This window comes from Oncorhynchus keta, chromosome 12 (assembly GCF_023373465.1).
Source record: "Oncorhynchus keta strain PuntledgeMale-10-30-2019 chromosome 12, Oket_V2, whole genome shotgun sequence".
NCBI classification, from domain to species: Eukaryota; Metazoa; Chordata; class Actinopteri; order Salmoniformes; family Salmonidae; genus Oncorhynchus; species Oncorhynchus keta.
This window is the reverse complement of record NC_068432.1, coordinates 13,111,801-13,124,284: the sequence shown is the minus strand read 5'-3', so window position 1 is coordinate 13,124,284 and position 12,484 is coordinate 13,111,801. Positions and strand designations below refer to the sequence as shown.

Below are 12,484 nucleotides of genomic sequence, written 5' to 3'. Positions count from 1 at the left end.
ATGAAGTCCTAATCACTGTTCTGGTTGGTTTGTGGGTGTGAAACTGAGATGTTATGAAATCTCAGGCTGGCATGCCTTGCGGTGCAGTGCCATTCAGTGTGGGTTGTTGTGTGGGCTGTTACTCTACTAGCAACTGTTGCTGCCTCTAGTGGGCTGTGGGCCATGTGGTCATGCAACCAACCAGCAACTGCTGCTGCTCCCAACGCACACACAAACACACTCACATTAACACGAGTTGTTCCATGTCATTACAGATTGATCTGAAACAGGATTGGCATTCCTAAAACATTATTTTGTTAATTTATTTATAGGATAATATTCAATAAATATAGTACCCAACATCTGATTTGGACCAAATTTCTTTCTACCAATGAGTAAGATGTGAATAATTGTCAAAAGCCACCCACGTACCCTCCACCCAATGCCAATCCCACCCCAACAACCAGTATACAGTATCAGTTTTCAATGTTTGACAAGTAGAATGAAGCTGTGGCTTGGAGTATTGCTTCTTCATACTATGTATTGTATTCCCTGTGAACCTGGTGATGTTTTTTCCCTCCCACTTTTCAGAGAATAGCAATATTCTCTAGGTTTTGCCCACTAGATGCCACTGTTCCTGCTATACTGCCACACTCTTATCCATTTTTTTTCATTACATTACATTACATTTAAGTCATTTAGCAGACGCTCTTATCCAGAGCGACTTACAAATTGGTGCATTCACCTTATGACATCCAGTGGAACAGCCACTTTACAATAGTGCATCTAAATCTTTAGGGGGGGGGGGGTGAGAAGGATTACTTATCCTATCCTAGGTATTCCTTAAAGAGGTGGGGTTTCAGGTGTCTCCGGAAGGTGGTGATTGACTCCGCTGTCCTGGCGTCGTGAGGGAGTTTGTTCCACCATTGGGGAGCCAGAGCAGCGAACAGTTTTGACTCGGCTAAGCGGGAACTGTACTTCCTCAGTGGTAGGGAGGCGAGCAGGCCAGAGGTGGATGAACGCAGTGCCCTTGTTTGGGTGTAGGGCCTGATCAGAGCCTGGAGGTACTGAGGTGCCGTTCCCCTCACAGCTCCGTAGGCAAGCACCATGGTCTTGTAGTGGATGCGAGCTTCAACTGGAAGCCAGTGGAGAGAGCGGAGGAGCGGGGTGACGTGAGAGAACTTGGGAAGGTTGAACACCAGACGGGCTGCAGCGTTCTGGATGAGTTGTAGGGGTTTAATGGCACAGGCAGGGAGCCCAGCCAACAGCGAGTTGCAGTAATCCAGACGGGAGATGACAAGTGCCTGGATTAGGACCTGCGCCGCTTCCTGTGTGAGGCAGGGTCGTACTCTGCGGATGTTGTAGAGCATGAACCTACAGGAACGGGCCACCGCCTTGATGTTAGTTGAGAACGACAGGGTGTTGTCCAGGATCACGCCAAGGTTCTTAGCGCTCTGGGAGGAGGACACAATGGAGTTGTCAACCGTGATGGCGAGATCATGGAACGGGCAGTCCTTCCCGGGAGGAAGAGCAGCTCCGTCTTGCCGAGGTTCAGCTTGAGATGGTGATCTGTCATCCACACTGATATGTCTGCCAGACATGCAGAGATGCGATTCGCCACCTGGTCATCAGAAGGGGGAAAGGAGAAGATTAATTGTGTGTCGTCTGCATAGCAATGATAGGAGAGACCATGTGAGGTTATGACAGAGCCAAGTGACTTGGTGTATAGCGAGAATAGGAGAGGGCCTAGAACAGAGCCCTGGGGGACACCAGTGGTGAGAGCGCGTGGTGAGGAGACAGATTCTCGCCACGCCACCTGGTAGGAGCGACCTGTCAGGTAGGACGCAATCCAAGCGTGGGCCGCGCCGGAGATGCCCAACTCAGAGAGGGTGGAGAGGAGGATCTGATGGTTCACAGTATCGAAGGCAGCCGATAGGTCTAGAAGGATGAGAGCAGAGGAGAGAGAGTTAGCTTTAGCGGTGCGGAGCGCCTCCGTGATGCAGAGAAGAACAGTCTCAGTTGAATGACTAGTCTTGAAACCTGACTGATTTGGATCAAGAAGGTCATTCTGAGAGAGATAGCGGTAGAGCTGGCCAAGGACAACACGTTCAAGAGTTTTGGAGAGAAAAGAAAGAAGGGATACTGGTCTGTAGTTGTTGACATCGGAGGGATCGAGTGTAGGTTTTTTCAGAAGGGGTGCAACTCTCGCTCTCTTGAGGACGGAAGGGACGTAGCCAGCGGTCAGGGATGAGTTGATGAGCGAGGTGAGGTAAGGGAGAAGGTCTCCGGAAATGGTCTGGAGAAGAGAGGAGGGGATAGGGTCAAGCGGGCAGGTTGTTGGGCGGCCGGCCGTCACAAGACGCGAGATTTCATCTGGAGAGAGAGGGGAGAAAGAGGTCAGGGCACAGGGTAGGGCAGTGTGAGCAGAACCAGCGGTGTCGTTTGACTTAGCAAACGAGGATCGGATGTCGTCGACCTTCTTTTCAAAATGGTTGACGAAGTCATCTGCAGAGAGGGAGGAGGAGGAGGGGGAGGAGGATTCAGGAGGGAGGAGAAGGTGGCAAAGAGCTTCCTAGGGTTAGAGGCAGATGCTTGGAATTTAGAGTGGTAGAAAGTGGCTTTAGCAGCAGAGACAGAGGAGGAAAATGTAGAGAGGAGGGAGTGAAAGGATGCCAGGTCCGCAGGGAGGCGAGTTTTCCTCCATTTCTGCTCGGCTGCCCGGAGCCCTGTTCTGTGAGCTCACAGTGAGTCGTCGAGCCACGGAGCGGGAGGGTAGGACCGAGCCGGCCTGGAGGATAGGGGACATAGAGAGTCAAAGGATGCAGAAAGGGAGGAGAGGAGGGTTGAGGAGGCAGAATCAGGAGATAGGTTGGAGAAGGTTTGAGCAGAGGGAAGAGATGATAGGATGGAAGAGGAGAGAGTAGCGGGGGAGAGAGAGCGAAGGTTGGGACGGCGCGATACCATCCGATTAGGGGCAGTGTGGGAAGTGTTGGATGAGAGCGAGAGGGAAAAGGATACAAGGTAGTGGTCGGAGACTTGGAGGGGAGTTGCAATGGGGTTAGTGGAAGAACAGCATCTAGTAAAGATGAGGTCGAGCGTATTGCCTGCCTTGTGAGTAGGGGGAAGGTGAGAGGGTGAGGTCAAAAGAGGAGAGGAGTGGAAAGAAGGAGGCAGAGAGGAATGAGTCAAAGGTAGACGTGGGGAGGTTAAAGTCGCCCAGAACTGTGAGAGGTGAGCCGTCCTCAGGAAAGGAGCTTATCAAGGCATCAAGCTCATTGATGAACTCTCCGAGGGAACCTGGAGGGCGATAAATGATAAGGATGTTAAGCTTGAAAGGGCTGGTAACTGTGACAGCATGGAATTCAAAGGAGGCGATAGACAGATGGGTAAGGGGAGAAAGAGAGAATGACCACTTGGGAGAGATGAGGATCCCGGTGCCACCACCCCGCTGACCAGAAGCTCTCGGGGTGTGCGAGAACACGTGGGCGGACGAGGAGAGAGCAGTAGGAGTAGCAGTGTTATCTGTGGTGATCCATGTTTCCGTCAGTGCCAAGAAGTCGAGGGACTGGAGGGAGGCATAGGCTGAGATGAACTCTGCCTTGTTGGCCGCAGATCGGCAGTTCCAGAGGCTACCGGAGACCTGGAACTCCACGTGGGTCGTGCGCGCTGGGACCACCAGATTAGGTGGCCGCGGCCACGCGGTGTGGAGCGTTTGTATGGTCTGTGCAGAGAGGAGAGAACAGGGATAGACAGACACATAGTTGACAGGCTACAGAAGAGGCTACGCTAATGCAAGGAGATTGGAATGACAAGTGGACTACACGTCTCGAATGTTCAGAAAGTTAAGCTTACGTAGCAAGAATCTTATTGACTAAAATGATTAAAATGATACAGTACTGCTGAAGTAGGCTAGCTGGCAGTGGCTGCGTTGTTGACACTACACTAATCAAGTCGTTCCGTTGAGTGTAATAGTTTCTACAGTGCTACTATTCGGGGCTAGCTGGCTAGCTAGCAGTGTTGATTACGTTACGTTGCGTTAAAAGAACGACAATAGCTGGCTAGCTAACCTAGAAAATCGCTCTAGACTACACAATTGTCTTTGATACAAGGACGGCTATGTAGCTAGCTATGTAGCTAGCTACGATCAAGCAAATCAAACCGTTGTGCTGTAATGAAATGAAATGAAAATGTGATACTACCTGTGGAGCGAAGCGGAATGCGACCGGGTTGTTGTTGGCTAGCTGTTAGCTGTTAGCTAGCTAGCAGTGTCTCCTACGTTAAGGACAACAAATAGCTGGCTAGCTAACCTCGGTAAATTAAGATAATCACTCTAAGACTACACACTCTAAACTACACAATTATCTTGGATACGAAGACAGCAAAGACAACTATGTAGCTAGCTAACACTACACTAATCAAGTCGTTCAGTTGAGTGTAATAGTTTCTACGGTGCTGCTATACGGTGAACGTTAGCTATGTGGCTAGCTGCAGTAGACTACGTTAGGACGACGAAATACGATAATTACGCAATTATCTTTGATACAAAGACGGCTATGTAGCTAGCTAAGAAGAAATTGCTAAGATTAGACAAATCAAACCATTGTACTATAATGAAATGTAATGAAAAGTAATACTACCTGCGGACCGAAGGGCGAATGCGACCGCTCGCTCCAACCCGGAATCCTAGTCTATTTTGTTTATTTAGTAGATCACAGCATTTCCTTTGAAACTTTGTATAGAAAACCAATAGATTTGGTTCATGATGAAAATTAAGTGTTGTAGTATTTCGCACTTTTCATGATCTCAATTAGCCGTTGCACTCTTCCTGGGGTTCGAACAGGAAACAAAAAAACATCAAAATAATAACATAATATACAAAACACTACTACATAATTTCCTGCTTCTGCCCCACTCTTCATAAACAAGAGAGCTCCTGCCCGTACAAGGCCACCCACCTACGAAATACAAGAAATGATACAGTACAAAATATATCCACAGTCCCCGTTATGCCGTAAGGTGTTTCCATTTTTTATTTTATTTTATTAACCTTGTTTTTGTTTCTGGTTTTATTGCTAGCTTGAGTTACCTGGGGTGGCAGTTACATTTAGTCATGGTTCTATTTAATACTGTGTGCTTCCCAGCCTCTGTTCTTGACCAGGGAACTGTGAAGAGACCTCTGGTTGCATGTCTTGTGCTATGCCGATGAGTGTCTGAATTGTGTGCCAACTGCTTGAACAGACAGTTTGGTACTATGATAAAGCGTTAGCACCAGCCTATTGCTAGTTACCCATTCTAAAACTGACTAGGAGCTCTATGTTATGGGTGTCATTTATATTACTGTCATTGCCGACGTACACTGAGTATACAAACCATTAAGAACACCTGCTCTTTCCTTGACAAAGACTGACCAGGTGAATGCAATGATCCCTTATTGATGTCACCTGTTATTAGGATGACTACCTGTCTCAGATTGTGGACATTCCCTCATTTTGGCCATTTGTTCCGCAATCAAACAATCATGTACTGTATTTGATCAACAAGTTCAAATACCACTAATTTAGAAAAAGAGTCAGACATTCCAACCTATCTCTTGGGGTCATGTTGCACTTATGACAAGATGTATATCATAACGATGTGGCACTGGTGATATTCTGCTCAATGCAAGACGCGAGGTTGGCCAATTTCATAAGCCTTATCGTCAACCAATCAGGTTTCTCAAATCGTTTCTGGTTAAATTACAGCAGAAAATTGGAGAGGACAGTTAGTCCTAACTATTTACAAAAAGCATGCTTCTGATGCGCTACAGAAGTAGGCCAAAATAAATAGCCGTATTAGACTGAAAGAACTACGGTAATTTGGTCAAACTTGAGGCTCTCCATGCTCATTAGTTGCTCATTCAACATATTTGCTGCTACTTCACTCGATCCTGTTTTAACTGTTTTAGACCAGTCAAAAATGTTTCCTTGGTCAAATATTCCCAGATTTTCATAAAACAGACACACGTGGTCTCGTTTCTGCATCACCAAATTTTGCATTTGGCAAAAGAGTAGGCTAGGTGTGCTTCAATTAGCTCGTTTGGTGCAGTGGGAGCAGGGGCTTAGTGCACCGGAGTGTCGCTCAACCACTTCTCACAACCGTGCTTGTTTAGTGAAGTTAGATCAAAGCAGCTGAATCAATTTCTTAGAAGACCACATAATGATTCATTAGTATTCTACATAACAGTAACAAATATAGTAATGTCACTGTTGCATCGAAAACACCACCTAATTTCTCATTAGATTTTAGGATGGTTAACTGAAGTCACACTTTTTTTTCCTGTGGCCCAAACTCAACCTTGCGTGCCACTAGGCAGAATGTGCTTGGATTGAAACTAAATACAGCAAGGCTAGGCTATAGTTATAACATCACCTGTTCTAATTTGTTCATGGAACAGTGATTCAAGCTCTAAATGCATATTCCTATGAAACGATTGAGATCAAATGGCTGGCATGTAGATGCAGTTAGTTTGGACGTTTCACCGGTAAAACGTGATAAAGATGTATAATTCACGATTGAAGGTGATGGTGGCCTATTTTGAAATTAGGAATGCCTATCTTGGTATTTGAGGGTATTAAAAATAGAAAATATTATTGAGACAATATGTGTGGGCATAGGCAGATGTTGCAATTGGAGGATGCATTTAATGCATATTCTATAATGAGATTCAATAGCCCAGCCACCCCCCCCACAAAAACAACAAAAAATAAGTAATGTAGGCTACATTTGGGTGTTTTTAAATGGGGGGGTTACTAACCTTGTGGGGACCAGAAGTCCCCCAGAAGGATAGTTTTAGGGGTTTGGGGTTAAGGTAAATATAATTTTGAATGGGAATAAATTGTCTGGTCCCACAAGGATAGAAAAAAAAAATGTGTGCGTTCTCTTCCAGGTTGAAAGGGGACAAGGTGGTCCAGTGCGCAGACTATGATGGACTACTGGAGCTGGCCACTGTGTGTTCCATGTGCAACGACTCCTCACTGGACTACAATGAGGTCAGTGCTGACACACACACACACACACACACACACACACACACACACACACACACACACTGTTTTTGTGAGTCATTAAGGCACTCTTCTGTTCCTGTCCTTTCACCCTGTTTTCCTCAGTGGTAAGAAGCCTTCGCTCTGAGCAGCTGTGGCACACACACTGAGCCGTAGACATGGCTGCACATCTGTTGCTGCCTTCTCCTAGGTTTGACTGATGTCATCATTAATGTTGAGTTGAACTAACCTCTGTGATACACAAATGAGTGTGTGGTTTGCCATGCAAAGCAGACTCTACTCTAAGAGAGGTTTTGTGAAAGTAAGACAGGCTTGCAAATTTCTTCATAGACTTAGCTAAGTATACAGATTAGGTATTACATTATGCCAAATGCATGAATGATAACGAAGACACACACACACATATCCAAGCCTCCTACAGTAGCTGATCTAATTTTACTCTGATGTGTGATTCTGTTTCTCTAGTTCTCTGATTGCTTTTCTCACCTCTGTCATCACCACGGTGTCATGGTAACCATGCTGTGTGTAAATGAAGCCAAGGACACAGCAGTTTAATTACAAGCTATTCAAACACAGAGGAAATTGTGATTGTTTCCCAAAAAGACTCGTTGTAGAACTGAATGCCATTTTGTAGAAGTGTGTCTTTCCCAACTAGAGATAATGGATGGCGGGAGGAGGGAAGGGACGATAAAGGTAGAGCAGCTGTGTGTACAGAGTGGTGTGAGATTAGTGGACCCTGATGGCGGTGGAGGGCAGTGGGGGGTTTATCTACCATGTGGTGTTCAGTGGGGCAGACAGGTACAGTGTGGGCAGGGCTGTGTCCTATTAAAACACGATGGGCTCCACCTACTCATGTCATAATAATATACAGTATAATAATGAAAGCTATTGCATTCATTTTACGTATGGTTGGTCCCGGGAATCAAACCGACTATCTTGGCATTGCAAGCGCCATGCTCTATCAACTGAGCTACAGATGACATTACCTGGCCGGTCAGGTCAGCCAGCTATGAAACCACACCACTCACTCACTATGACTCAAGTCATCTAATGAGAACTAGAGAAGGTTGATGTGAATTACTGAGAGAATGCACTCACTAATTGACATGCGCGCGCGCACACACACACACCTTGGTTAGTCAGACTTTTAGACGTCACATCAGTGCTTATCAGAGGTGGGACCATGTCATTATTTTACAAGTCACAAGTAAGTCTCAAGTCTTAGCCCTCAAGTCCCAAGTCAAGACCGTCAAGTCTCAAGTCCTAAACTTTAGGTTTTGAGTCCTAAACAAGTCATAATGTGCTCTTCACCAAATGTAATACCATTTCATATTTTAAACAAGAGTAATAGTTAGTATATTACATTTACGCAAATCATGAATGCTTTAAAAATTTCTATATATTTATTACTTTCAAAAGAAACGTTATATTTCCAGGGAAGATCAAACTGTAATCCGTGAAATGAAGAGTTGATGCGCTGCACACTTTACCTTTTTTTTTTTTATAGCATCATTTTTTATATTTGGGCTTGGAGGGTTTACTGATGACCCGACAGTGGTAGGCCTGATCACCGACAACGATAAGACAGCCTATAGGGAGGAGGTCAGAGACCTGGCAGTGTGGTGTCAGGACAACAATGTGAGCAAGACAAAGGAGATGATTGTGGACTATAGGAAAAGGAGGGACGAACACACCCCCATTAACATCGACGGGACTGAAGTGGAGCTGGTAGAGAGCTTCAAGTTCCTTGGTGTCCACATCACCAACAAACTATCATGGTCCAAACACATCAAGACAACACCATTCCCCCCTCAGGAGGCTGAAAAGATTTGATATGGGTCCCCAGATCCTCAAAAAGTTTTTGAAGCTGCACCATCGAGAGCATGATTGCATTACCAGTTGGTATGGCAACTGCTCAGCATCTGACCGGAAGGCACTACAGAGGGTAGTGCGTACGGCCCAGTACTTCACTGGGGCCAAGCTTCCTGACATCCAGGAGTGTCAGAGGAAGGCCCAGAAAAATTGTCAGACTCCAGTCACCCTCGTCATAGATAGTTCTCTCTGCTGCTGCATGGCAAGCGTTACCGGAGCACCAAGTATAGGACCATAAAGCTCCTTAACAGCTTCTACCCTCAAGCCATAATAAGACTGCTGAACAACTAAACTAATCAAATGATGACCCGGACTATTTACGAACCCCCCTTTCTGTTTTTACACTGCTTCTACTCGCTGTCTATGCGTAGTCACTTTACAAATGACCTCAATTAACCTGTACTCCCATACACTGACTCGGTACCGGTACCCCCTGTATACACCACCGTTATTGTTATGTACAGTTCTTGTTACTTTGTGATTGATTAGATTTAAAAAATTATTATTATTTACTAAATATTTTATTAACCCTTTCTTGAAGCATTTCACTGTAAGGTCTACACGTTGTATTCGGCACATGTGACAAGTGGCTGTTTCCGAAATCTGTCTTGCCTAGATGTCTTACATACTTTGTACTAATTGTACCACATACAGTATACTATTTAGAACGCACAGAGTAGTCACACCTAATGCAATAAGCAACAAATATCAACATACTGGACCCATCCATACTGAGAATGTAATTTAATGCACAAATGCGTTGATTCCAGCAATTCATTCATTTTTGTATGGCACATCATCACCTTGTGATTTTTATCAGCTGTTGTCAGACACGTGGGTCTCAAAGATTCTCCTCCTTAATAGGGTGCAGACAACTCTACTAGATGATAAGCCCAAATTTAGTTTATCCTGGCATTTTAAAGCATACTCAATTCTCTATTTTCGCATACCCAAAATGCCTACAATTTACAATTCAAATGAGGGTATTCGAACACGGACAGAGTTTCTCCGTGCTTTTGACTAACCAATCCTCTCCCCTCTCCTAGGCCAAAGGAGTGTATGAGAAGGTGGGTGAGGCGACAGAGACCGCCCTCACTACCCTGGTGGAGAAGATGAATGTGTTCAAGACAGACATGTCAGGCCTCAGCAAGGTGGAGCGCGCCGGAGCGTGCAACGCAGTAAGCAGCTAGGGAAAACACTGGGGGAAGTGGGGAGGGATTGTGGATGGAATGTATACAACACATCTATCCATGCATGTCGTGTATATTAGGCCATCTTCATACTGCTCGCATATTCATATACATATTTAATTATGTATCTAACATATTGTCCTGAACACAGTGATTAAACTGAACTTGGACAACAAGTTTCAACAAGGTAATGAGGGCATGTACCTATTGGCTTTCAACGCATCGGACAATGATCTCCACTAAGATCACCTCAGCTCCTAGTTTAGCACTTAAATGGGTTTCTCGCATAAAATTGATTATTTAATGAAACCAGTGATTGCTCCATCAGTAGTCCGAATTGCATTGGTAACCGGCTGGCCTGCACTAAGGGTGTTCGTACTCCCTGAGAGAGAATGTGTGAGAATACAGATTCTCGGGTAGCACTTTATAATAACACCAAGTAAAAAAGCGTTCATAATGGCTAAGTGAATAGCATATTCATAAATGAATAATTACTCCCACATTTGTACATTTAGTAACCTAGTTATTCACACATTTATCAATCACTTTTAACATATTGAATTATGATTTCATCAAATCATTCATAAGATGTTTAATATAAGTTATTTAAAACCATTTACTAATCATTAGTTGAGTATTTTAGCGTGGTCTCTTCTAAAGTGTGGGATATTTATACTTTATTTATACTGTATAAATGTTTTGAGCGAACAGTGTGATTTCTCACAAAAAGATGGACATGCCATTAGTAGACATTCCAGCAGTACCTGATGCTCCTTAAGGTCTCAAAATGGCCCCTAGAACATATCAATGGTTAAACAATAAGCACACAATACAGAGGATGTTTATGAAAATATTGTGAACACAAGCATTTCTTGGCAGAGAATTTCCTGCAAAAACCAGTGTGGATTGCAGTCACTCCTTAGGGCAGTCAAATTAAGCAATAAGGCACGAGGGGGTGTGGTATGGCTGTTCTTATATACACCACAACTGAGTGCCTGGACACAGCACTTACTGAGGTATATTGGCCATATACCACAATCCGCTGAGGTGCCTTATTGCTATTATAAACTGGTTACAAATGTAATTCCGAACAGTAAAAATAAATGTTTCGTCATATACCACGGCATTCAGCCAATCAGCATTCAGGGCTCAAACCACCCAGTTTATAATCTTGGTTAACCCATAACTAAAAGGTTGCGTGATTTAAATTTAGCTGTGTGATTAAGACAGGCTTGCAAATATCTTCTTAGACTTGGCTAGGTATACAAACTAGGTTTTACATTATGCCGAATGCATGAATGACAACAAAGATGCGCACGCACACAGAAAATAGTGGTCACTTAAAACATTTATAAAGTATAAATAGCCCACACTTGAGACGATGCAGTCTTAACTAAAGATTAGTCAATTGTATTAAACGTCTTATGAATTATTAATAAATGAACTAACCCATTATATATTCTTTATGTGGAGTTATTGTAAAGTGCTACCAACTGACCTAACTGCCCTGTGGTGAATTCCCAATGATGGGCTCTGAGCTTCCATCTGTGCGAATGACGCCTTTCCTCGTGTGACTCTTCTCTCGGTCTTTGTGAATGACCCGTGACAGGTAGGCGTGAGAGAGAGTTGAATGACCCGTGACAGGTAGGCGTGAGAGAGAGTTGAATGACCCGTGACAGGTAGGCGTGAGAGAGAGTTGAATGACCCGTGACAGGTAGGCGTGAGAGAGAGTTGAATGACCCGTGACAGGTAGGCGTGAGAGAGAGTTGAATGACCCGTGACAGGTAGGCGTGAGAGAGAGTTGAATGACCCGTGACAGGTAGGCGTGAGAGAGAGTCTAACTCCCTGTGCTCTTGTCAATGACCAGCGGTTCCTTGTGTTTCCACTGAACTCCAGATAAAGTACCATTTTAAAATTCCCAACAGTCCCACGACAAGAAAAAACCCTGTCACTGACACAAGTCGTCCTCAGAGGCTAGAGATGATAATATTTAGACAAGCCAGGGAGTTTATGAAGAGGTTAGCTAAACTTTCCAGCCCTCTGTTAAGGGCTTTGAACAGAAAATAAATAGGATGTCGTTTCCTACTAATGCACTAGTTGTCGGTGAAGTGTGTAAGACGATGTTTAGCTTCCTCCTCTGCCGTCACTAGACCGACTTGGCTCACGTTCCTTGTCTTTTGTTTTACGACGGGAGGAAGAGAGGGATTTTGGCTTAATATGGGCTCAGTGTCTCAGTGGCTTAATGATGGGAAGAGGGGTCTTTTGGCTCAGTGGCTCTCTGTCTGTGAGGACATCTGTGAAGTGTCTATGGAGGCCCCTGGCATCATGTCTCCACGTCAGAGATGTCTGAGCTGAGAGGGGGAGAGCTCATGGGAACTGGAACGAGGGTGACTCCTAGTG

General features: G+C 44.8%; 1 protein-coding gene across 2 annotated transcripts in view; it reads left to right on the top strand.

Annotated features, from left to right (window-relative positions):
• The window catches only part of LOC118391017 (sarcoplasmic/endoplasmic reticulum calcium ATPase 1-like), an 86,166-nt gene that overhangs the window by 58,248 nt on the left and 15,434 nt on the right, over window positions 1-12,484 (top strand). For both annotated transcript variants that reach the window (XM_035781924.2, XM_035781923.2), the window contains exons 12-13: window positions 6,905-7,007; window positions 9,941-10,072. In XM_035781924.2, coding sequence (XP_035637817.1) covers window positions 6,905-7,007; window positions 9,941-10,072 — 235 coding nt within the window. The remainder of the gene's footprint in view (window positions 1-6,904; window positions 7,008-9,940; window positions 10,073-12,484) is intronic.